The sequence below is a fragment of the Myxine glutinosa genome, chromosome 5, assembly GCF_964187855.1.
Source record: "Myxine glutinosa chromosome 5, kmMyxGlut1.1, whole genome shotgun sequence".
Taxonomy (NCBI): Eukaryota; Metazoa; Chordata; class Myxini; order Myxiniformes; family Myxinidae; genus Myxine; species Myxine glutinosa.
In genome coordinates this window covers 97,665,643-97,692,931 of record NC_136265.1, presented here as the reverse complement: position 1 = coordinate 97,692,931, position 27,289 = coordinate 97,665,643, and the positions used below count along the sequence as shown (strand labels likewise).

Genomic DNA, 27,289 nt, shown 5'->3' with positions numbered 1-27,289 from the left:
ACATAGCTACGGCGGCCGCACCCGCTGCACAAGTGGGAGGGATGGCCCAAATGCAGGCCCTCATGGAGCAATTTATGGCGCAAATGCAGGCATCCCTCAACCTGCAGAAGGACGATATGAGGGCTAATAGTGAGCAAATGAGGGCTGATAGTGAGCGATTGGGTGAGCGATTGGAGGGCCAAATGGGGATAATGAGGGACGAAGCGAGGGCTCAGAGTGAGCAATTGGGGGTAATGAGGGACGAAGCGAGGAGTACCGGTGAGGGATGACAAGAAATTAGAGGGGTTAGACAATGGGGTAGAAGGGGTGAAACATGGGTTAATGGGGGTGGAAAATAGAATGGCTGCCCAGGAGAATCAAATGGAAGGGATGCAAAAGGGGTTAGAGGGGTTAGAAAACAGGATGGAAGGCAAATTGAGGGACATGAGGGACCAAGCGGAAAGGGAAGTTAAACAAATGGGGCAGCAGATAGAGGGGGTCAGAATGGGGGTAGAAACCAAACTGGATGCTCACAGGGAGGAAATGGAGCAGATGAGGGTGGCATCTGGGCAGGAGATGCAAGTGATGGGAGAAGAGATCAGAAGAGGTGAGGAAGAGGAAGAAGGTGGAAGGAAGGAAGAGGAAGAAGGAAGAGGTGAGGATCAGAAGAAGAGTGAGGAGGTCGGAGGAGTGCGCGAGGAGGTGAGGCACTGTAAGGAGCACATGGAGAAGGAGGTGAGAAAGGGGACTGTAAAGTTACAAGGGGGCATAGAGGACCTGACGCAGGAGGTGGAACAGCTGACGGAGGGACAAAAAGGACTAACGGAGCAGGTTCAAAGGAACACTGCGGTATTAGGAGGGTTAAAAGCGACACAGAAAGAACTAAAAGACGACTTGATAGCGACGAAGAGGGAATGTCAGATGGTACGTGAGGGACTGACAACGAGGTTGGACGAGGTGACAGAGGTAATGGAGACGAAGGACCGGCAGGTGAGGACGCACATGGAAACGGTCAAGGTAGCCTTAGAGGACGAACTTGAGGAGACGTACCGGGACATAAAAGAGGTGAAGCAGAAATTAGAAGAAGTGGAAGAAGGGGTGAGCGAAATTAAGAAGCGACGGAGAGAGGATAAGAAAGAGATAAAAGAGGAGGTAAAAGAATTGGTCCAAAGTCTGTGTTTGGATCGTGATGATGTGCTCATTAACCGGATGAGGGATTCGCAGGTGATGGAGGAGAAGCGAAGAGGAAGAGGACCCGGTGTAAGTGGTGACCAATATGGTCGTGCGTATGATGCGCCAGGGGATTTAAGAAGCTTGGGGGTCGAGATGGACCCGGGTGTTCGTGAGAGGCCGTTGGTGAAGTGTGCGACAGGTCTGGTGTGCGAAAAAGGAGGTGTGCGAGAAAGTCAGACTCTGGGGTGTGTGAGGAAAAAGTGCGTGCCAAGGAGTGAGGGTGCTGGTGAGAGTGAGTCGGTCGTAGCGCGTGTGTGAGGGAGCACATGGAAGCGCGGTGTGGTAAGTGTTACAGAGGATGTAACGGGAGAGGGTGTGCGAGAAAGGTGTGTGACGGACAGGTGCATGGGGAAAGAGTGCGCTGTCAAAGGCAAGGAAGAATGCACGCCTGTGGTGAGTGTTACAGAGGGTGTGACGGGAGAGTGTGCGCGAGAGAGGTGTGTAACGGACGGGTGCATGAGGAAAGAGTGCGCTGTCGAGAGTAAGGGTGAGTGCACTGTCAAGAGTGGAGGTGAGAGTAGTGAGAGTGACAAGGAGCGTGAGTTGGTTGTGACAGGTGAGAAAGGATGCACACCTGGAATGGTAGAGCGTGAGTGGGAATGCACGCTGGAATTGGTAGTGAGGCACGTGGTTGGGTGTGCGAATGAGAGCACACCTGTGATTGTCACAGAGGAGGTGACCGAGGAGGGGGCGCGAAGAGGTGTGTTGGTGAGGTGTGCGAGCGGCGAATGTGTGCCAAGGTGTTCGGTGGTCAGGTGTGTGACCAAGGCTGGGAGTGGAATGAGTGTACCGAGGTGTGTAAGGAAAGGTACGAGGAGCATGGAAACGGCTGGATGTGTGAGCAAGGAACGGGCTGCGGGGTGTAAGCATGCAGGTGAGGCATCGAAGGTAACCGGGTTAGAGGTTAGAGCGACTTTTAGCCGAATCGGGCCCTCGGTGCGTGCTGGGCCTCACTTTGAACGGCCGCGTCCGTGCTCCACTAGGCGGAGCGGGCGGCTGGATAGGAAGGGTCGTCATGGCGACCACTTTTTGTTGAGGCATTCCGGCAGGTCGAGATCGAGCCATGGGATGGCTCCGTGCCGAGAAGGTGCGTGGGATCTCGGCCCGGGTAAACCCCCGTCCCTGCACCGAATGCGGGACGTATCCAGCCGCTGGCACCAAACAACCCGCATTCATTGCTCGGCTTTACGAAGCCGGGCTTTGGACAGGAATTGGCGCACCGAGAGGCATTAGTGAGTAGACTGTGTGATGAGGTTAGTGTTTTGGACCCAAAATTAGAAAAAAAACAAAATTTGATGATTGGCAAAGGATTGGCAGTAATGATTGGCAGATGAGTAGGATTGGCAAATTTTTGATTTGTGGCAATTTGATGTGCAAAATTGGTAGTGAGCGATGGGCCCGGTGGGTAAGGGTGGCATCCCTGCCACCCTTCCCATGTGGGGCAAATGCGCAATAGTTTATGGGGTGGCTATGACAACCGAGCCAGGGAGGGCTTGGATAATTGTAGGGATCTAGTGAAGATGACATTAGGTGACGTTAAGATTAGTTAGTGACTGATACCTGTAGTGGGGACGCAGGTAGATTAGTGTGGATGATAATGACGAGGGAGCGCAATAGTTTAAAGGGACGACTGGGAAGCGCAAGTTTCAGAGGGGAGTAGTTAGATGAGATGATGCTGTGTGAGGATTGAACAGGTGTGATTGCACAGGTGTGCAACTGGACAGGTGTGTGGAGCAGTGTATGAGTAGTGAGTGTTGTGGATCAGCGCGAATGCGCTTGGGGAGAGAAGGGTGCAGGTGGCACCAGGTGTGAGAGCACAGGTGTGTGGAATATATGGAGCAGAGAATGAGTGGTGTGGAGAGAGTTGGAGTAAGTGGTACGGAGTGGTGTGCATGGTGCGAAGGTGTGGATGGGGGAAGAGTGGACCCCTTTCACGAGTACCCGGGGCGGGTAGTGTAAGTGTTAGGTAGAGGGTATAGGTAAATTGTGGTTGGATATTGGCATTTGTGGTGCGGTTGCAGAATGGTATTGTGGATGGGTGCATTAGTGTTGTGGAAATGGCTGGGCGTGTAGCCTGTTAGTGTGTGTAGTTGGTTGGGCACTCCACCACTGTGAGGATGTCGGCCAGGTGAGGCCGCAGGTGGGCTCTGGGAGCCGTTACTGTCAGTGGGGCCCGAGGATCCGGAGGACGGACCCGGGTAGCCCAGTGCCAGAGAGGGCACCGAGTGGGGAGAGCGCCAGAGGGCCTTCCCCAGGTAGTTAGGTTAGGGTAAGGAGCAGGTAAGCTCGGAGGCAACGGCAGTGGTGGAGGTGTGCAGGTGGGTAGACCTGCTGGGAGAGCTACACGTCGCGGCCCAGAAATTGTGCGAGGGCACCGGGAGATGAATCGGGGGAGTGAGACCCCAAATTGAAAAGCACCACAGTTTGGTCAATGGGAATTGGTTTTTAGAACCCATAGTGTAAGAGGGCCAATGGTTTGGCAGGAGAAAGACCCCGGGTAATGTAAAGTTGTTAAAGTCATTTAGGAAATAGTTAGGATTGATGAACCTGTCGCACCATACGCAGCCACTTACCTGAGGTGGTGATGATGACTCCACACCTGTGTTTTCTTTGTTCTGTGTGCAGGAAAGGAGAATTGCTGTTGGATCTGTGAGACGCATCACGACGTGGATGAGACATTGGGGTGATTCCATCTCTCCCTCCCTAGGAGGGACTGATGATGAATTGGTGATGGCAAATTATGATGTTGAGTTGGAGATGGCAAATTTTGATGAGAGTTGAAAATGGCAAATTTGATTGGTTAGGAGGGAGAGAAGACGAATTTGGTTTATGGGAGGAACGGGGAAGACAGTAGGGACGTTTGTTGATTTGTAAAGTAGATGTTTATGGGTAGTGTTGTGTTTTGTGGATACAGTAAGGGGTAAGGGAGGGGCCATGTAGGTTACATGGTGGGGGGGGGGGGGGGGGGGGGCGTACGGTAGGAACGTACCTGTCTCACCTGGTTCCCATGTGCCCCTAGTGTGCATTACCTAATGTTGCGTGCACTTTTGCGCCCTTACCACCTTACTCACTTGTCTTCTTCTTTTGTCTCCCACCTCCGAGGATCTGGCTTTGGGGCAGAGAGAGAGGAGAGAGAGGTGCTGGCTCCGCAGTTGTGGGCCTGCACTTTCGCTGCTTGCTGCCGGGATCGATACACCATATGGACCGCAATGTTTGTGGCCGCCCACCATGGACCGGTCTTTTGCGGGCAAGCACCACCCGTTGATGGACCTATGGGTCAACGTGGCACCTATGCCATACAGGTGAACCACTAATAGTTGGCCCCCTGACGGCCACAATTTAGAAATGGACGCGGTTGGCGCCTTTCTTTATTTTTGAAGGAAGCCAGAACACCAAGTGGGCTCCAAGGCAAGACCAGCGGCAGAACATCGGCCGGCTGCGACACCACCGGTGATTTATGAACACTTTATTGGTGCACCGGATGGTGCTGACTGTACATGATGGGGTGGTGCTTTTGGTGCTTGGAAGGGGTGCTCTGCGCATTATTAAAGGCCGTAAGGCCACAGAGCACTCGTGGGTTGGTGTATCGATGCTGGCATGCGTGCTCTCTCTATGCATAACATCTGCATGTGTTCCTCCAAAAACAGGTCCTGGATCGTAGTGTAAATATCAGCGTAGTCTTGTGTAAATAATGCTCCCTACCGGCTGTATGTTTAGTTTGAGAATTCTTTCCGCGATTCGGTTATCCTGTGGGTGTGTTTCTGTGAGGAGAAGGGTGCAACGTCGCAGGGGGACATATTTACTCATTTGTGAACATCTGTAAAACTGTCGCACTCAGGGTAGAGTTAATAGTAGAGGGAACTACATCTGAGTGCCACACTAACGTAGGTAAAAATTTATCGGGTCGGGACGCCCCGAGGGTAGAGAAGGGTGCAATGTTGCGGATATGGGATTTGGCCTCCATCCATATCCGCTTGTAAATATTCCCCTATTTCCCCAATACTCCCCAACTATCCCCAATCCCCCATTCCCTAGTCCCATTGTCTGTAAACAACACTCTGTAGAACCGACCTTCCCCTTTTTCCCCCATTAAATGTCGTGCCCAGGTTCACCGCATCTCACGTAGACAACTATAGGACATCTTGCTAGTTATTCTTAGTCTATGTCAGTTAAGGACTCGTTTCCATTAATTCTGACTCTTCGTTGCACCAGAATGTGATTGTATGGCACCAGTAGTGAGTTTAGGACCTCCCCATACCTCCTCCCATCTTCCTCATGAAACTACAACAACAACAACTACAACAACAGCGCGCGGGGAGTGTGCGTCCTCACTCCGGCTTGGTTAGCCGCCATTGCCCATGTGCTCCGACGGGGTTACCACGAAGGGGCTGACTGTCAGCTCCTCGTCAAGGGCGGAGCCCGGTAACCCCCCCCCCCCGCACCCAATAAGAAGCGGCGGGCCGATTCCATCTGGGGCGGAGCTAACGAGCCGAGGGCGTGTCACTCCCCGCTGGATATACGCAGCCACTGACCGGAGGTGACGTCAGATGCACCCCCAGCTTGAGGAGAAACAGACGCCACCTCCAGCGCGACGATACCTCCCCGCATATCTGGACCGGACCGTGTAGATCCTGTCCCTGAGCCAAGGTGCACCTTGTGCTGTCCATCGACTACCTGCCCTTCCTTGCCATCAATCCCTGTGTGAGTCAGTCTTGTCCCGTTTATCTGTGGTCTGTCGGGCATTAAGATAAGTGTGTCTAAGTGCCTACCTTTCTGTGCTGTACCTCTTGTCAGTGTAATCTAAACGTTCTGCATACAAATATTATAACCTCCTCCGGAGGTCTTGAGAACTGTACCCCTGGTGTCGTGTCATCTAACCCAGCCGTTGTGTCCTTTCCTTAATTGATTTAGCATAGCGCGATTTGGCCAACGTTCGAGTGGAATCGGGTAAACTGTGCAGACGCGGTCATACCAAACCGCTCGGTAAACTAACATCCAAAACCGCGTCTGTAACAATATATACATATATATATACATATCTACATATATACATATACATATATACATATACATATACACATATACACATATATACATATACATATATACATATACATATATACATATACAAGCTGGTTGAAGGACAACGAAAATTCATATAATTTTAACGTTCAATAAAAGACACTGTTGAAAAAATTTATTGATTTCAGTAAAAAGATGAGAACGGTTGCTGAGACTGACTTCGAGAAAGACTTCTCCAAGTTAATGCTGAATTAACTAATGCTGAATTTGTTAAGACGATGGAAAATATAAGAAACAGACAAAACAAAAGACTTACATCTTGGGAACAGGCTAAAAAAATACTTCATTCATTTACGAACTAAATGGGTAGAAATCTTTTTGGAGAACTTTTCTATGGGCATTCTACATCGTGTATTTTCATGTGCCTTTTGAGGTGCCATGACTGATTGTAAGATTTTCCACAAATTGAGCATTTGTAAGGGCGTTCACCATTGTGAATTCTCATGTGTTTTTTAAGGGTGGATGAATGACCGAAGGATTTTTCACAACTTGTGCATTTGTATGGGCGTTCACCATTGTGAATTCTCATGTGTGTTTTACGGACGCAGTATTGATTAAAGGATTTACCACAATTTGTGCATTTGTATGGGCGTTCATCATTGTGAATTGTCATGTGTGTTTTAAGGGAGGATGATCGATTAAAAGATTTTCCACAATTTGTGCATTTGTATGGGCGTTCATCATTGTGTATTCCCATGTGTCTTTTAAGGGTGGCCAACTGATTAAAATATTTTCCACAACTTTTGCATTTGTATGGGCGTTCACCTGTGTGAATTCTCATGTGCCTTTCAAGAAAGTTTGATCGATTGAAAGATTTTCCACAATTTGTGCATTTATATGGGCGTTCATCATTGTGAATTGCTAAGTGTGTTTTAAGGGTGGATGATCGATTGAAAGATTTTCCACAATTGGTACATTTGTATGGGCGTTCGCCATTGTGAATTTCCATGTGTCTTTTAAGGTGGAATGATCGATTAAAAGATTTTCCACAACTTTTGCATTTGTATTGGCGTTCACCAGTGTGAATTCGCATGTGCCTTTCAAGGAAGTTTGATCGATTAAAAGATTTTCCACAATTTGTGCATTTATATGGGCGTTCATCATTGTGAATTGTCATATGTGAGTTAAGGTTGGATGACTGATTAAAAGATTTCCCACAATTGGTACATTTGTATGGGCGTTCGCCATTGTGAATTCTCATGTGTGTTTTAAGATGGGATGAATAAAGGAAGGATTTTCCACAATTTGTGCATTTGTTTGGACGTTCACCATTGTGTAATCTCATGTGTGTATTTAGAAGGGATAACTGATGGAAAGATTTTTCACAACTTGAGCATTTATGTGGGCGTTCTCCTTTGTGAATTCTCAAGTGCGATTTAAGGGTGGATGATTGATTGAAACATTTTCCACAATTTATGCATTTGTATGGACGTTCACCTTTCTTTCCTTTCTGAACCTTACAGAAATTCTTCTCTACAAACATTTCCTTATGAGGTTTTTCGTGTTTGTAAAAAAATCCTTTGTTCATTTCATTTGGCGGGTCCTGCGGGCGTGTGGCTGCGTCATTCGTAAAATTAGGTGCAGTCTCCCTTGTAGATTCAGTGGATTCACCTGTAAATACAATACCACAGGCCCCGTGAAAAAGAATCAGATTCTGTTCAATTTCTCATGACATCATTCTGACAAACGCAACCAAGTCCAACATGTACGTTTGCATTTGTTCCACTTCATAAAAGTAAAAAAATAAATTCTTGATGTAAATATACATAACAATACCGTTAAAAAGTTTGGACTTTCCCAATGATATTCAAACTTTGGGATAAATCGATTTAATTATCAGTGAGAAGTCATGTGTTTATTTTACGAAATTACCGACTTTTGTAAATGTGGATTTGCATGTGAAATGGATGATGGGCAGGATCTGCATCCGATAGTATTCTGGATGCAGATCATCCAGATGGATCGGATAATCCATTCTCAATAGTAAAGAATCACTTAAAAATTTGAGTGCCTGTCCTTGTCACACCCAACCTGTCCACCAAGGTTTGTCCTAATCCAACCATAACATTTTGAGATATCTACAGACAGACAGACAGGGGTGAAAACATCTTTGGTGGCGGAGGTAACAAGGTATATTCAAATCAAATGGTTGATTCAAATCTTTCACCGAACGATGAAGGGGATAATGGATGTTTGAGAAATTCATCCACCGTCGTGGAAATTTTTTTTAAAGCAATTAAGTCATAACGGAAAAGGGATGTTTTAAGTTGTTCATAATCACATTGTCCAAAGCAAAATGTGGAAGCATTGATTATAACCTCCATGGGGATGGCTCTTGAAGAAATAAGCTTTAGAGTCATTTGGTTCAGGTAGATCCAGGTGGATATCAATGTCATGCTCAGTTTTCACTTCCACTTTCACAAATAAATCTGGAATAAAAAGCAACTTCTATTAAATGCAGGCTTTCAACATAAGTAGCCGGGCTTGTAAAATATTATAAACCACAAAACACATGATTAGGTGTTTAAACAGTCGCTGATGCAGTTTATAACATTAAACAAAGAGATTTGGAAGAATCCAGACATACGTGAGGTAAGTTTTACTTGCAGAACTGAGGGAGGATCTTCTGTAATCTAGATTATACCCCACACGGGGTGGGTACATACCGTTTTGTTGGAAGAGACGTAACGCCGATGCTTTCGATATTTGATGGCCATTTTAACAATCGGTTTGTTTGTGTTTCACACTGAATGAAAAACGTAAACGTAGAGCATGGCGATTGTGATATAAATCATGCATATAAATCAAAATGGCGGTATGTGGAGAGTCAGCCGCCATACCGCGGTAATGACATCAGACGCAGGGCCGTCTTAAGGCATGGGTACACTGGGCAGTTGCCCAGGGGCCCCAAGTTGCCCAGGGGCCCCACGATTCTAGGGGCACCATGCTGCCATATTGTTCATGAGAGATCTCTTGGCAGAGTGGATAATTACTCGACCTCTCCCTGGAAAGGCCTGGGATTAAGTTACGAAATAAGACTGCAGCAGATTACATTTCATTTTATATGCAAATGGTATAATATGCATCAACCTTATTTCATTAATATTTCCACTCATTTATTTCACTTCCGCATCCCGATTGCAGTTTCACTTCCGCATCCGATTGCCATTTGTTGAATGACGTCACGCACTTCTCTCAAATTTATTCTAGCAAGCGCCATCAGCATTTCACAGCGCCAACTATTTGTCTTGTCACTTCTTTGAATTGTGAATAGTGAGCATCTTCCATTCTAATGTAATAAGGTATGTACAGTTTAAATTCGTTGTCAATTATAATGCATTAACAACCAATATTTGCCGAAATGATTGTCAAAATGTCCACTGGGCACGAAGAATTGAGTTTATCCTAATCGTGTCGTTCATCAGAGGCCAGACCTGAGAGAGCACATGTATATATTCCTTCCTTTTCGTTTCTCTTTTTGTTTATCAATCTGTCTGTTAATATAAATATTTGTAATCTATATATATATATATATATATATATATATATATATATATATATATATATATATATATATATAAAAGAGAGTTTTTGTTTGTTGGTTTGTTTGTTTGTTTGTCTGCGCGCGCTAATCTCCTAAACAGTGAAAGATAGGAAGAAACTTCTAATACAAATTCTGTCGGGACGGGCCCCAGGAAGGTTATAGGCTAGGTGGTGAGACCGGTCGAGGCCCACCTCGGCCGGGCTGGGCCCATTTCGCAATTAAAAGCTGAGCTGAATTATAATAGTCAATCTTCTACGGCCACGAGTAAAACCTGAATTATAGTAGTAAATTCATTCAAAAAGAACCTGGGCAATGCCAGGTGCTTTCGGCTAGTATACTATAAATAAAATTTAAAAATACTTATATTTTTTCTGGGTGGATAACCCTTTGAGCAGAAATGAAGCGTACTTTAATGAGTGGAGCACAGAAAAGGAAAAGAGCTGCAGCGGAGAAGGAGAAAATGAGCAAACTTCCAAAGTTAACATCTTGGTTCGATCCTGCTGCATGTACTGCTCCTCCAAATACAGCATCGCCATCTACATCCACTCTTGCATCCAATCATCCGGTTCAAGACATACCATTACCTGTTCCTGCTGCTGGAGACATTCCACAAGAGGTAATACACAAATCTCTAACGTCAAAGGAGTGTGCGATTCACGTCACAGATGTGACAGATCCCCGGCTATGGAACATTAAGAATACCAATACAGTGGATTACTGGATTCGTAGTGGGCCGAAATCATGTCAGAATCATGATTGCAACCTTTCAAACTCATGCCGAGTCTACGACGGAGCCAGAGGAGGGAGAACTCAGACAAGGTATTTATCAAAGAATGTGTTCACACATGAACTGCAGAATGGCGAGTGTGTAAAACGCGAATGGCTACTCTATTCACCATCCCAAGGTTCTTTGTACTGCTTTTGATGTCGCCTATTGTCCAAGAACGAATCACCCTTTGCTACATCAGGATTTAATGACTGGAAACACAGCAATCTTATTGTAGAACATGAAAATGGAAAAGAAAATTGCAAGTGCATGATGGCATATTTGATTCGGCATAAAGAAACTGTATGTGTCGATTCTTTATTAATCAAACATCAGCGCTCAGAGCAGGAGTACTGGCATAAAGTGTTGCCATGTGTGGTTTCTGTCATTCACTTTCTTGCCTCCAGAGGTTTGTCATTTCTTGGAGAGAATCAAACGATTGGGTCGGCAAAAAATGGAAACTTTTTAGGTATTCTAGAGCTGTTGAGTGAATTTGACCCTTTTTTGGAAGAGCATCTCAAACTGCATGGAAATGCTGGAAAGGGGAACCCATCGTATCTATCGGCAAACATTTGTGAGGAATTTATTGAATTAATGGGTCAACATGTTCTTTGTGCTATTCTGGAAGAAATAAAAGAGTCAAAGTATTATTCAATAAGTGTGGATTCCACTCCAGACATCTCACACATTGATCAACTGGCAGTTACCGTCCGGTACATTCGAGGATGTGAGCCTGTGGAGCGTTTCATCAAGTTCATCCCCATCTTTTCTCATGGAGCAAAGAATCGAGCAGACACTGTTGTGGATTTCCTGAATGGGAACAAAATTCCGCTATCAAACTGCTGTGGTCAGTCGTATAACAATGCCTCAGATATGTCTGGACGCTATACTGGATTGCAGGCACGGATCCGTCAACTGAATGAGTTCACCATCGATGTCCGCTGTGCTGGACACAGCCTGAACTTAGTGGGAGTAAAAGCGGCAGAGTGTTGTCTACAGATTGTAAAATTATTTGACTTTGTTCAGCGTCTGTATTCCTTTTTCTCGGCTTCTACACATCGATGGAATGTTTTGGCATCATCTTTAGGAAAAGATCATATTGTGGTCAAGTGTCTGTCTGACACGAGATGGTCGTCACATTTTGATGCTGTCCATGCTCTGCATAGAGGTTTCAAGAAAATTAATCATGCACTGGATTCGGTATCAGCTGACGCTGACCAGGAAGTGAACACAAGGCGAGAGGCAGAAGGATTGAGCGAGAAAATAGAGAACATGGAAACGATTTTTCTGACAATTCTTTGGAACGACATTCTCGAAAGAGTGAGCAAAACAAGTAAGGTCCTGCAGTCAAAAGATGTGGACTTACTTGTTGCCATGAATCTTCTAGAGTCTCTGAAAACGTATCTTCAGGAAATTAGAGACAAATTTAGTGAATATGAACTGAAGGCCAGGAGTAGGTGTCCAGATTCGGATTACAGCGATGTGAAGAAACGGGTGCGAAAGCGAAGTGTACGTCTTACTACATATGACGGTGAAAAGTTCAGGGTGGAAACATTCCCTCCTGCTCTGGACTCTCTGAACTCTGACCTGACAAAACGTGCAGATGCTTATTCATGGATTGGAAATAGGTTTTCCTTCTTCAGTCAATTGAAAACGATTGGTTCTGATGAGTTAAACAAAAAGTGTGAACACTTGGCTAATGTGTATCACAAAGACCTTGATCATGGTGACCTTCTAAATGAATGCCAGCAACTCGAGCACTATATGGTTCTTGATGAAAATTGTGAGACTCTTCCTGCGTTGTACAGAAAAATAATTTCAGACAAGTTGAAATCTGTGTTTCCCAATGTTGAAATTGCACTCAGAGTGTTCATGTGCATGATGGTGACCAACTGTACAGGGGAACGTTCATTTTCAAGATTGAAGCTTACAAAGAATCAGCTTCGCAGCACAATGCGGCAGCAGCGTTTGAACTGGCTTTCACTCATGTGCATGGAAAATGACACCTGAAGACCATTGACTTCAAGCCAATTATAAATCAATTCTCTGCAAATAAATTTGGCAAACGTTTGCATAATAGTAAATAATTCATACTGTACCATCTCCGTCTGTACGGTGTACCAATTATTATCATGTATATGTTGAAATGGTTTTTTTTTTTCAAGGCTTATGTTATATTGTTTAAAATTTTGTGTTGATTAATCCTCGCTTTACAATATGTTTTTTTATGTTTAAACATTGATTTTGTTGAAAGTACCAATAAATCTATAGGTTTCATTTTATTGACCATTTACATTTTTATTCCCGTGGGTGGGTGGGAAGGGGCCCCAATGGATTGCTTTGCCCAGGGCCTACAATGCTCTTAAGACGATCAGACGTACTCACATCACCCTGTCATGTGACCAGATCCTCAGCTCTGATTGGTATACATTTGATGGGACATATATATGTCCATACATACATACATACAGAAGGACGGACAAACACTGTTCCAGATGGTTTTACCCTATGAAGGAGGATTTACACTATGAAGGAGGATTTACCCTATGAAGGAGGATTTACCCTATGAAGGAGGATTTACCCTATGAAGGAGGATTTACCCTATGAAGGAGGTAAAAAAAAAATTCTTCAAGGTCTTGTGTCATACACAAACAGCAGCTGGTTCCACACTCTTAATATAGCGACATAAATATTGCATTAAAATCATTCATTTGAGGTCTTCCTTGAAGAAAGAAAATAAAATATTTTCCCATTGGAATAGTATTGTAAGACATAAAGATATCAAAGCATTACATTCTGTACAAACTGTCTCAATGTTCCGAGATGTTTCAAACCCGACCACAACATCAGTGGGAATTTCACCACCACCCAGGCAGACACACAGGATGGCCTAAAGGTATGCAGACTCACCTATAAGCTGTTTAGCCTGGGTTTGAATCCCAAATGAGCTAAAAAAAAAAAAAAAGGAGTAATCATGGTGTTTCACAGGCAGCGTGATCCATGAAAATGTGTATGCCGTCCTTCGGATGGACATAAAGATCCCATGATGTCCTTCACGAAGAGTAGGTCAGCTATCGCCGGTGCTATGGCCAAGTTCCAAATTCTTTCCCTAATCAGCAGAGGGATTGCTTCATGGCATCAGCGGCACAGTCATGCCCTCAGCGAATGATGCTACTCACAGCCTTTTGCTGCCACAAATGAAGAAGAAGACCATGACCCAATGTCACAACAACCAAACTTAAGGCAAAGAAAAATATTTTTTCCCCAACCTACGTTATTTATTAAATTAAATACAATTTAGATCCAACATGTGACAAGTTGTTGTTTTTGTCTCCAATCAACCCTCATGGAAAACTCAATGACAGAATGTGGCAGGTTAACAGCTTGACAATGATTAGGCACACAGGTTAACAGAATACCAAAGCCAGAGTTCCAACAATGCTACAGACCAAGAGCCAAGTGTTGCACACGAAATGAAGACTGAATTCCTCCACAGAACAACATTCAATCCACATTATCGCTGTCAATTCGCCAATAAGTGATGAAACCAGTCCGGCAGCTGACGTGAGCGTGGAGCATTGGGGTTTTCATTCTTGTGCTACCTCAAAATGCCTGCAGCTGTGCAATAACTCACATAGAGCTTGAAACTGGTACCTCATCTTGATCTCCAAACTCTCTGCATATGGTATTCAAACCCACCTCCATGCATGGTTTACCGACTTCCACGACTCTTGGATAAAATGCATGCCTCTCAATGCAATCCTTTCACCTCCTCTACCTGTCAAAGATGGAGTGCCAGTGTGCTGGGCCCAGTCTTCTTATTCATCACCAATCTTTCTGAAACTCTGCAAAATCCTCTTTATCTCTTTGATGATGACTCTGCCATGACACACAATTTCTGCCATGACATCCCTCTTTCTCAAGAGAGACGGGCAGAAGCCTCTTCCCTCGCTTTAGAATTTAGACCACTAGAGAAATACCCGTGCTACGCACGGGTGGGAGGCCAGAAGCAAACAGGCAATGCAGATACGGTGAATGTTAAAGCATGAAACCAATAAATTACACATTCCTGGAGCACCTTCAGTCGCACGTCAGACATGGACAGCAAGTACGTGAAGGACTTCCATGAAAAACGTACCTGTTCGCAAACAAACGGGTACGTTCACGTGGAGAAACATCGATCGCGGGTCCGTGGCGAATCTGCATATGGCGATGGGAAAATATCAGAAATTGAAGGCTTTTTTTTATTTTAAACGATTCATATAAACATCCGTTGAATCACATCACACGCAAATCATCAAAATCTAAACAGTATCTTTAGAATTTCAATAAAAGCCACATCACTGTTCATATCGGTAAATATTATTCCATCGTGTTTCAAATCGTGATCGATACACTATGATCTTGATGATCGTGATCGATAATCATGTTCACAATCGCTACGTTGTATGTACTCCCGATACGTGTACCAAATTCCCGAAACGTGTAACTGTACCAAATCAACAGTTAAAAGGATTTTGAGCCGATAGGTGTTACGGCCTTGGCAAGATCGATGGAGACAGCGATCTGTTAGATCTGATCCTCCTTCATGCCGAAGTGCAGCTCCTCCTTCATGCCACATCCGATCGATGCAGCCGTGCAGCATTCGGTGCAGCCGTTTCTGCGGCACACGGTGCAGCGATCAGTGAAAACGTGGACTCCCACACTGCCACATCCTGCTGATACTTGCTCCCGCATGACGTTATTTTCCCGGGTGCCACCCAAACGGCTGCACCGATCGAGATTTAACGGATGTTTATATAAATCGTTTAAAAGAAAAAAAGCCTTCAATTTCCGATATTTAGCCTTTTCATTTGAGCCTCCCAATTGAAGCCCCGCCAGTAGGGCGGGTACCGTTGCTCGACGTAAGAAGACGTCACAATGAACGTCATGCAAACACGAATGTTATGCGGGAGTCCAAACCTGAGAATGCTGGAGACTAAAGCTGAAATTGGGAAAACTAAAAAGCCTATTTTACTCCTGGGGATCCCAGGATTACAACATGCATTTCAAGGCCATTTTCCCTGCTAGAGCGGGGGTTAGCCTTGCGGTCCCCATGACAATCTTCTCCATCTTGCCCTATTTTCTGCATCTCTCCTTGTTTACCCACTTGCCCGCATTTCTTCTTCCACCATCTTTAGCCAAGTCTTTCTCGGTCTTCCCCGTCCTCTACTTCCTTCTACATTCATTTCCATCACTCTTCTCAACCAGTCACTTTCATCCTTCCTCAACACATGACCAAACCATCTCAAACTGTTCCTCTTCACAACATCAATCACAGGCTCTATTCCCATCATCTTTCGTAATTCATCATTTGTCTTCCTCTCTCTCAACGATACTCCGCACATCCATCGAACCATTCGCATTTCCACCCTTTCCAACCTTCGTTGCTGCTCTACGTTCCGATATTTAGCGATATTTATCCCAGGATTATCCACCCAAAATATATTAGCAATCGGTTCAGCAGTTTTTACGGTACCTTTGAACGGACAGACGGACATTTGGTGAATTATAGTAAGATGATAAAATCACAGGCAACTCAAACACTTAGAATGTCTTTTCAATTCTGGCAAATACCACACTCTCACTATCTCTCTCTTAAATAACTTTATGGCATCATACTGCCCCACCCCCCACTCTCCCCAGGTTTCTGCATAGAACACTCAGTCCACCAGCAACCCCGTTCTGGTGAAACTACCCAAATCCAGGATCAGTACTTGCTCCACTCCTTCCACCTGTGGAACCAACAGTGGAACCAACGTCCACATTCTCTTCAATCTCATTCTTCCCTCCAACTCTTTAAGACAGCTGATCACCACCATCTCAGATCATAACCTTAGTCAGTAGTGAGTGATGTAATCAGAAGTGATGTCGATCACACAACTCACCATTCGGCTGGTCCTTTTGCTCCTCTTCCAGACCCAAAGAGTACACATCATCTATTTTTAACTGCAGAATCACAGAAGATCCTTCCAGCTCCTCAATCTTCATTCCACACCCGAGCACAGTCAGCTGTTTCGATTCTGGTGGCACACGACAGGAATCCTTCCAACAGCAAACCTGAGGTTACGTGATGGGTGAACCTTTAGAGGCAATAAACATACAAACTTCCTGATGTTTCAATAAACATACAAATAAATTTCCTGATGTTTTCTCCACCCTGAGTACCTTGATCCAACACAGTACCTACATGTATTTTGAATTTTATACGTTTTTAATTTTAAAGTCGGAAGTTGAGGAAGGACCTCCACAGTTTAAGTTGATAAAGTTCAATGACAACTTTTAAGATGAGTGGGAAGAATCATTTTTAATTTTTTAAACTCCAACAGAAAGTGTATGGTTAAATTGTCATGGACATGTGGTAAATGTGGTAAAGAGAAGCAACATAGAGCGACATTTTAAGACACCACGAGAGGATTGCAAGTGAGTACACTCCAAAATGTACCCTGAGGAAGGTAAAAGTTAGAAAATTGAAGTTATGCCTGATCTTTCAACAATCTTTTTCAGAAACATGTCAGGTAGCTAAAAGCAGCGATGATTGCTTACATCAAGATAATGCATGGACTTGCAAAAAAGAAGAATCCCTTTGAAGACGGTGAGGTAATAAAGGAAGCTATGCTAGCAACTTCCAAAAAGTTTATTTCAAGAATTCATAAACGAGTCAGAAATTATGTCTGACATAAAAGATGTTCAGCTTTCTGGAAACTCAGTTATGAGGAGAACAAAATAAATGTTGAAAAATGTCACCTGCATGCTTCAGCAGGATTTGATGTGTTGTGAATTTTTCAGCATTGAAGTTGGCAAATCAAAGGATGTGTGTGACAACTGTTACGTGTTCCTCCCTAAACCCCGGTTACGGTGCACCTCAGAGTCTCGAGAGGGAACGCGGCAGAAACATTTGTTATTTTGATTGTTCTAATAAACCATGGTAAAACCACACCAATGCAATTGTAGAACAAAACAAGTAATTGTTTTAAGAACTCTCGCATATGCAATAATAACACTATTAAAGAAAGTACAATGAAAATATCACTTGCATCAAATGAACAATACATGTGATGGTACCATCATTCCCCAATGCTCTCAAAGCAATAAACTCACGACACGCCAAATGTGAGTGGAATGTAACATTCCCCAAAGTCTGTGCACGGATCCCCACGCTGGTGGAAGCCGTGCAGAATGACGAGAACAGGCAGGTATCGGCATGACAGCGGACGAGGAGTTACGAGGTGAGAGGTCGATATGGGAATTGTGCCGGTATGGGAACCAATGGCAATCAACACGATGAGGTCAATATGGAAATCCCAACGACAAAAAAAAGATGCAGCAAGCCGACAGTCTCTTCGAGGACAAAACGGCGTATCGGCCTGTTATGGAGACGCTTGATTTTTCGCCAACAATAACTCACGCTTGGTAATAAAACCTGGGACGCAGGTTTAATTGCAATCGCAATAGAGGACGATGTCACGGGCAATCCCTTTCACAAGAAGCCTCAACTCATTTGCGACCAATATCAAAAAAGTCTGCTCGCAGCCTCGATGCGATTCACGGCTGTATCTCTCTCATGGCCGTCTCTTCCTTGCCCATCTCCTCCTCTTCCGGTTTGTTTGCCGCACTTTCCTTTTTTCTTCACAAACATTTATTTTAACCTTTGACTAAAGCCATCTCCATTTCACACAAATATCTTAACAACATTACCTGAAACTAAAATCCTACAAGTATATAATAACAACAAAGGCGGAAGTGATGGATCCGTAACACTCCCCACCTTCAAGGAAGTTTGAACATGGTGAAAACTCTTTCCAGACAAAAAGTATCTTTTACACCCAAAATTAATACTCGCACCCAACAACTATAAATCAAAACTATGGCTGATCAAATCCCATAAGCAACAAAAATTCCAAACAACGCACAGGACTCCTCAAGGTTACTTCACTATGGATAAAGAATCGGCGACTACATTGTCTCTGCCCTTTACATGCCTAATTTCCAAGTTGAACTCTTGCAAAGACAAACTCCATCTCATCAAACACCGATTTTTAATTTTCATTTTTTGAATGGTTTAAATGGTCGTGATCAGTGAAAACCTTTATAGGAAAGGTAGTAGTTCCCAGATACACGTCATAATGCTGTCAAGCTAGTAGGAGAGCAAGGGTCTCTTTTTCCACAGTGGCATAATTTTTCTGATGTCTGTCAAACTTCCTCGAATACGAACACACCGGGTGATCAATGCCATCATCACCTTCCTTCAGTAGAACTGCCCCAGCTCCCACATCACATGCATGATGGCCAACTTGAAAGGTTTAAAAAAATCTGGCAATGCAAGGACAGGAGAGCTCATCAATATCGCTTTGACTTGGGCAAAGGCAGCCTGGCATTTGTCATCCCAAACAAACTTGGTCTCTTTCCTCAGCAAATTCGTTAAAGGGGTTTAAAGGGGCCATATCAGAAAAATTCCTGCAGAACTACCAACCAGCCATACCTAAGAATCTCATAAGCTCCTTTTTCCCTTTTGGAATTTAGCAGCAATCAATGGCTTCTGTCTTGGCTGTCATTGGTTGCACATGACCCTGACAAACTACATGGCCAAGGAACACCACCTGTGCTTTTACAAACTCACTCTTAGCTAAGTTAATGGTCAACCTTGCCTTGGCCAATTTCTTGAAGAATGCATGAATTTGTTTAATACTAGGGCATGCCCGTACTATATATAAGCTAGGACGTGCCCGTACGTGGGTGCCCGTTCCTTGCCAAAAAAAAAAAAAAAAAAAATTTGTGTAGGGGTGTGTGTGTGTAAACATCCTAGGGCGTGCCCGTACGTGGGTGCAAAAAAACATGCGTGCAAACAACAACAACAAAAAAAAACTTTGAAACCACGTGGCAGTAACGACCACAGAACCCCCCCCCCCCCCCTCTATTTACATGAATGGTTTGGTCCATTCGCAACGCCAAAGCGAACGGCGAACGGCTAAATCGCCATAGCTCGGTAAGTACTTGTCCGATTAATTTCAAACCTTGAAAAGGCACATCCTCGGGTCCCCAGCAATATACCTGGCAAGTTTCAAGTATATCGGACCCGTGGTTGTCGAGAAACAGCGGTCACAGACAAACAAACAAACGTACAAACGTACAAACGTACAAACAAACACACAGAGATTACTGGAATTATAGATAGATGATCTTCCATTGTCATGGTGTGGATGATGACATCATCCAGATAAGCATCCACCCCCTCAAGGTCTGCAATAAGCTTATTAATTAGTCGCTGAAACGTAGCAGGACTGTTTTTCAACCCAAAGGGAAGAACCTTGTACTGATACAACCCATTTGGCGTGACTAAGGCCAAAATTTCCTTTGCCCGATTGGTAAGAGGAATCTGCCAATACCCCTTCATCAAGTCAAATTTGCTCACAAATTTAGCTGGGCCTATTCTATCAATACAGTCATCAATCCTCGGGATGGGATACGAATCTGTCTTTGTCACTGCATGAACCAGTTTTAAATCCGTACAACAGCGAAAACTGCCATCTCCAACCAGCCATCTCACGGTTCACCCTCGAAACCGATGCTGTGCGGAGGACAGCGCCGGAGGCTGTCCTCGGAGGGGGCCACCGGCCCGAAAGAGGTACGCGGTCCTGGCTGAAGTCCCACGCGCAACAGTATCACCGTGCCCAAGGAGGGATTCTGACTTAGAGGCGTTCAGCCATAATCCCTCAGAGGGTAGCTTCCCGCCGCTGGCTGCTCAGTCAGATGCACTCGCCAAGTGTCTGAACCCACGGTTCCTCTCGCACTGAGTGGGGTTGCTGCCCCGGCGACAATAGCATCAGTAGGGTAAAACTAACCTGTCTCACAACAGTCCAAACCCCTCCTCCCGCACCCGCCCTCCATGATTTGGAACCAACACACACGGTGAGCTCCATTCACTGCTGCTTGGTTCGATGATGTCGTTCTCCAGCATATACTGAACCTCCTTCTGGAAATAATCCATCTTAACAGGGTTCATCCGGTCGGGGTGTTGTTTCACGGGAGTGGCCTCCCCCACATCAATATCATGACATACCAGATCGGTACGACCAGGTACATCTGTGAAAAAATGCGCAAACTCAGAAATGAGGTTGGATAATTGTCCTTGTTGTTCCCTCGTCAAATGACCTAATTTCTGGTCTAGGTTCCTTAACATTTCAGTGTTCGTAAATCTGGGGCAAGCCTGGTCATCAATGCTATCGAACTTCACACTGGCCTCAAACTCTGGATTCTCTTGCACAACGACTACAGGTACGACAGGTGAGACATGAGCCATTTTTTTCACAGGTTTCCTCTCATAATATTTCTTAAGTCGGTTCACGTGACACAGCTGCCGCTTTTTCCGTCGGTCGGGAGTTGTCACCACATAATCCATTTCATTGACCCTCCTTTTGATGGCATAGGGACCAAAATACCTAGCCTGTAGTGGCTGACCTGGAACTGGAAGCAAGACCAGCACTCAGTCCTCAGGACTGAAATTTCTTATCTAAGCAGTCTCGTCATGTCTCACTTTCATTTTGTCCTGTGCTGCTTTCAAGTTTCCTCTCGCTACTTCACAGGCCTCAGCCAATCTGTACCTAACAGTTATCACATACTCCAACACAGTTCACTGCGACTCCTCCTGTAGCAACTGCTCCTTCACCAGTTTCAACAGTCCTCGGACTGCGTGTCCAAAGACGAGTTCAAAAGAACTGAATCCCAATGACTCCTGAACAGATTCCCTCGTAGCAAACAGCAATAAGGGTATTCCCTTGTGCCAATCCTTGTCACATTCAAAACAATACGTTCTGATCATATTCTTTAATGCCTACTGAAACCTTTCCAAGGCCCCTTGGCTCTCGGGATGGTAAGTACTTGACCTCACTTGCTTCACTCCCAACAGGTGTACAACTTGCTGAAAAAGCTTTGACATGAAGTTGGAACCCTGATCAGACTGGATGACCTTAGGTACGCCAACCAGGGTGAAAAATGTAATCAAGGCCTTCACAATAATTGTCGCAGTAATTTTCCTAAGAGGCACCGTTTTTGTTTTTGTTTTTTTTGTATACAAGATCGGGGCTCGTGAAAGAGCTAACATTAATCACACAAAAAGTCAAACCGACACACAAAACACCAAAAACAAGGGGGGCGGCAGACAAGATGGGGAGAGAGGGGGAAGGACACAAACACAACATTTGAGAGCAGGGACATCGGGAGGACTTGGGGGGAGGTGGGAGAGGTATAAAACATATGAACACTGCAAGGACTCTGGGGTGAATTAAAGGGGGTAGAAAAGATCAAGATCAAGCTTCTGGGAACCTATTGGAAGCGCACATGATGGTCACCATATACTGATGTCCAGCCTAAAGGTGGGTTTTCACGAAACACGCGAACGGTTCGCGAAGGATACGAATGTCGAAAAAATGGCAAAGTCCAACATTCGTATTTTAGGCTCCAAAAGTTCGCCAAACATGCGCGGGGGTTCGGAAGCGTCGTCAATTGTTCGCAGGAGTCGTTTTTTGTTCAGCGGGTATTTAAAAAATGTTGAATGTCCCTCCCTTACCTCAAACGGCTACGCAGCTGACTCCGCACGTGAAAAAGCTGCAAATGCCTCAACTCTGTTTGCCTCTAACTCTTGTGTCCCAAACCCACCCCTCTCTGTACCCACCATACCCAGTCGTACCCAGCTGCTCCTGGACTCTTTGTCCTTTTCTCCTGACAAGGTGGAGAAGTTTCTGTCAACCCTCGACTCTGATTCTGCAACTGAACCTGTCGGCATCAGCCCACGGGTCCTAAAATCCTGCTCTGCCGCTGTTTCACTCCCTCTCTCTGTTCTCTTCACCCTCTCTTTTGCTCAAGGTCATCTGCCATCTGCTTGGAAATCAGCAAACATTACCGCTTCACACAAAAAATGTGCAAAAACAGATCCTTGCAACTACAGACCAATCAGCCTTCTCCCAATTATCAGCAAAGTCATGGATTCCATCATTGCTTCGGATATCAAATCTTTCCTCTTCTCCAACGGCTTGATCTCTGATCATCAATTTGGTTTCAGACCAGGTCACTCTACTTTGGACATGCTGCTGCTGCTGCTGTCTCAACAATGGATGGAGGTCCTCAATGCCAAACAGGAAAAAATTAGAGCCGTCTCCCTTGACATATCTCGTGCCTTCAATACGGTCTGGCACCCCGCTCTGATCACCAAACTCTCCTCCTATGATATCCATGGAAACCTCCACACATGGCTTGCGGACATCCTCTCAAGTCGTCGTCAACGTGTGGCCCAGAATGGATTTCTCTCATCTCCCCTTCCTGTTCAGGCTGGAGTTCCCCAAGGCAGTGTTCTGGGCCCTGTGGTTTTTCTGGTCTTCATCAATGATCTCTCTGACTCTCTTGAAAATCCTCTCCATCTCTTTGCTGATCAATCCACACTTTGCCCCTCCATTCCTCATCCCTCAGATGGGCAGTCTGCAGCCTCCTCACTCTCTGCAGACCTGGACAAAATCACAGACTGGGCAAACAAGTGGAACAAGAACATGTCTTTCAATCCTGACAAATCTCACACTCTTACGATGTCTCGCCGAAAAGACTGGCTGGACAACACTCCCATCCACTTTCTGAATAATCCTCTCCAAGAAGTTCTGTTACTCAAGCTTTTGGGTCTCACTATCTGCCATGATCTTTCTTGGGAAAACCACATTTCAAATCTGGCCTCCAAAGCCAGTCGCCCACTGGGCATCCTCGGTCGTGCGAAGTCCTTCCTTGGCACACCTGAGCTCCTCAACACATACAAGGCTTTCATCCGCAGCTCAATGTAATACTGTTCTCCCCTCTGGGCTGGTGCTCCTGCCTCACACCAAGCTCGGCTTCACGGTTGAAACCAAAGCTTTCAGAATCATTGGAATCTCTCGCGATGAAGCTAACTCCGAGGGCCTTTCACTTACTCACCACAGGCAGGTTGGTGGTCTTTCCGTCTTCTATCGACTCCTCTCCGGCCTTGCCCCCCCAGCTCTCTCGGGGCTCTGTCCCCCAAATATTCCTGCAGGTCGCACAAGATCTGCCTGCAACCCTCTTATGGTTAAACTGCCAAAATAAAGAATCTGCTCACCTTCACTCCTTCATTCCTCTTTTCTCCCACCTCTGGAACAAACTCCCCCAATTCCCCTCAATCCCACTCTTCCCTCCAGGTCTTTAAAACAGCTGGTCACCACCATCTCTTATCTTCCCCCATCCAAAACCTTGAATTTTTCTACCCCCACTAATTTCACCCCAGATCTACTTTTTTTTTTGGAAATACCAACTTCTTTCCTGGAAGTCCTTGCAGTGTCCTTGTGTTTTATACTTCTCCCACAACCCCCCCCCCCCTTTCCCACGCCTCCTCCCCCCAAGCCCTCTTCTTCCCACAGATCTCCCGATGTCCCTACTCTCAAATGTTGTAATTGTGTGCTTCCTCTTCTCTCCCCATCATGTGCACCACTCCCATTATTATATGTTTTGTGTGTCCGATTTTTTGTGTGATAAATGTTCGCTCTTTCACGAGCCTCGATCCTGTATTAAAAAACAAAAAACAAAAACAAAAAACAGACTGGTGAATATTTAACCTCCATCCACCTCATTCGATCTAATACACTTGAAAATAAATTATCTCATGAAAAAAGTGTTGCTCAAAACTCGACATTTTTTTCATTTTTGTCTCATCATAAAAATCCAATTGAATGAAAAGCACACCCTGCATATAATGAAACAAATGACATAATTATCAAAACAAGTCAATTCTTCCTCTGGAAAGTGAAACGATAATAACAATTAGTACAATAAAGTTGATGTGTGACGTCACTGTGATTGTCTCACAAAATCAATTTAATCAGACAGAGGATTCATGAATGAAATATTTCGTGGATGTTTTCATGCAGACATGTCCACAACTCTCTCAATATCTAACTCAATATCTTTGTGCACATTTAACAACAACAAAGGAGTGAATCAGCCGTTGTTGTTGTTGATTGTTGTTCAATCAGGAAATTCATATTTATTACCATCATTTATCCATTCTGTGATATCAGTCCTGATTACAACCAACATCACCCATTAATATCTCACTAACCTCCTCTGCTACCTCCCTCAACCTCACCTCATCGCCCTTGGTTTACCTCAGATTACCCGTTTTACATTTACTACCCTATAAAAGATCAAATATCAAATTCTCCATTCAGGGGTTTCATTGATGACGTCATCACGTAAGAGCGTCATTCAGCGTATCCCACGTCTTATAGGATTGAACTTCGGTCCAAAGAGTCGAGAATGCAAATATATTTAACAAACATGTCATCATCTGTACCACGACCTTGAGTTCCACTCACAAAGATGTTTAAAAACCCGAAATCTCCACAACAATTCACCTCCTCACGAAGATGTTTAAAAACCGGAAATCTCCACAACTCTTCACCTCCTCACGAAGATGTTTAAAAACCCGAAATCTCCACAACACTTCACCTCCTCACGAAGATGTTTAAAAACCCGAAATCTCCACAACACTTCACCTCCTCACGAACATGTTTAAAAACCCGAAATCTCCACAACACTTCACCTCCTCACGAAGATGTTTAAAAACCCGAAATCTCCACAACACTTCACCTCCTCACGAAGATGTTTAAAAACCGGAAATCTCCACAACACTTCACCTCCTCACGAACTTGTTTAAAAACCCGAAATCTCCACAACACTTCACCTCCTCACGAAGATGTTTAAAAACCCGAAATCTCCACAACACTTCACCTCCTCACGAACATGTTTAAAAACCCGAAATCTCCACTCTTCACCTCCTCATGAAAAGCTTTAAAACCCGAAATCTCCACAACTCTTCACCTCCTCACGAAAAGCTTTAAAACCCGAAATCTCCACAACACTTCCCCTCCTCACGAAGATGTTTAAAATCGCGAAATCTCCACAACTCTTCACCTCCTCACGAAGATGTTTTAAAACCCGAAATCTCCACAACTGTTCCCCTCCTCACGAAGATGTTTAAAAACGCGAAATCCCCACAACTCTTCACCTCCTCACGAAGATGTTTAAAAACCCGAAATCTCCACAACACTTCACCTCCTCACGAAGATGTTTAAAAACCCGAAATCTCCACAACACTTCACCTCCTCACGAAGATGTTTAAAACCCCGAAATCTCCACAACACTTCACCTCCTCACGAAGATGTTTAAAAACCCGAAATCTCCACAACACTTCACCTCCTCACGAACATGTTAAAAAACCCGAAATCTCCACAACACTTCACCTCCTCACGAAGATGTTTAAAAACCCGAAATCTCCACAACACTTCACCTCCTCACGAAGATGTTTAAAAACCCGAAATCTCCACAACACTTCACCTCCTCACGAAGATGTTTAAAAACCCGAAATCTCCACAACACTTCACCTCCTCACGAAGATGTTTAAAAACCGGAAATCTCCACAACTCTTCCCCTCCTCACGAAGATGTTTAAAAACGCGAAATCTCCACAACTCTTCACCTCCTCACGAAGATGTTTAAAAACCCGAAATCTCCACAACTCTTCCCCTCCTCACGAAGATGTTTAAAAACGCGAAATCTCCACAACTCTTCACGAAGATGTTTAAAAACGCGAAATCTCCACAACTCTTCACCTCCTCACGAGGATGTTTTAAAACCCGAAATCTCCACAACTCTTCACCTCCTTACGAAGATGTTTTAAAACCCGAAATCTCCACAACTCTTCACCTCCTCACGAAGATGTTTAAAAACCCGAAATCTCCACAACACTTTACCTCCTCACAAAGCTGTTTTAAAACCCGAAATCTCCACAACACCTTACCTCTTTACGAAAGGTTTAAAAACGGAAATCTCCACAACTCGTCTCCACTTTTCGGAAAGGTTTAAAACCCAGAATCTCCACACTTACCGCATTCACAACTCGATTTGTAAAATGTTTCTTTCGTTGTTTCTGCAGCGGGAACCGGAACCATGCGGTCGCTTCTTCTTCTTCTATTAAATATATTAAGTTATCTCACCCCACGAACTTATATTACCAGAGCATTGTTTCCGGCTTAAAATTTTGTTTACGTATGTTCAACACAAAAATATCCATCGCTGAAAAAAAAAGAGGAAAAAGATGATTCGACCTGCCAAGCCAAAAGATACACCCCCGTTTGTGTTTTGAGCGTTCTCCACCACTGAAGGGATGGTTGTTGACTTGTTGTTCATTGTTAAGTGCCCGGTTGTTGGAAGACAAGATACTTTGTCTGGGTTGTCCCTCATTCCTGCTGTTGAAGTGACCTCCTCCCCCCTTTCTCTTATAGATTATCGGGAATCTACAAACTCGACACCACGACCAAACTCCAGTCTTGCTGACGTGATAAATCAGCTTTTATTCACCAACAGCAATCATGCCGCACGAAGCAAAACCATGGCCAATCCAAAGCGAAACCCCTGCACGGTAACCCCATGCCAAACTGCCAGCCCCCACCCGTGGGTGTAATACACATTGTGGCGTGACCTCTTCTTTCCCCTCCACTTCCTTTCATGATTGTGCACGTACCTTCAAGAGAGTTCTCGAGGTTATACATGTAGAAAACAGGTGAGAGTAACTGGCTACTAAAATAGATGGCTGAGTAC

The 27,289-nt window shown here is 44.7% G+C and overlaps 1 protein-coding gene across 1 annotated transcript; it reads right to left on the bottom strand.

Moving 5' to 3' along the window:
• Positions 1-6,394: 6,394 nt before the first annotated feature.
• LOC144892343 (uncharacterized) lies at positions 6,395-26,664 on the bottom strand. The gene is made up of 3 exons (XM_078778386.1): positions 26,577-26,664; positions 16,532-16,703; positions 6,395-7,905 (listed from the first exon to the last, which is right to left on the bottom strand). Exons 2-3 carry the CDS (start codon positions 16,632-16,634, stop codon positions 6,626-6,628), a joined length of 1,383 nt encoding a protein of 460 aa, XP_078634512.1. The 5' UTR covers positions 16,635-16,703; positions 26,577-26,664; the 3' UTR covers positions 6,395-6,625.
• Positions 26,665-27,289: the final 625 nt, after the last annotated feature.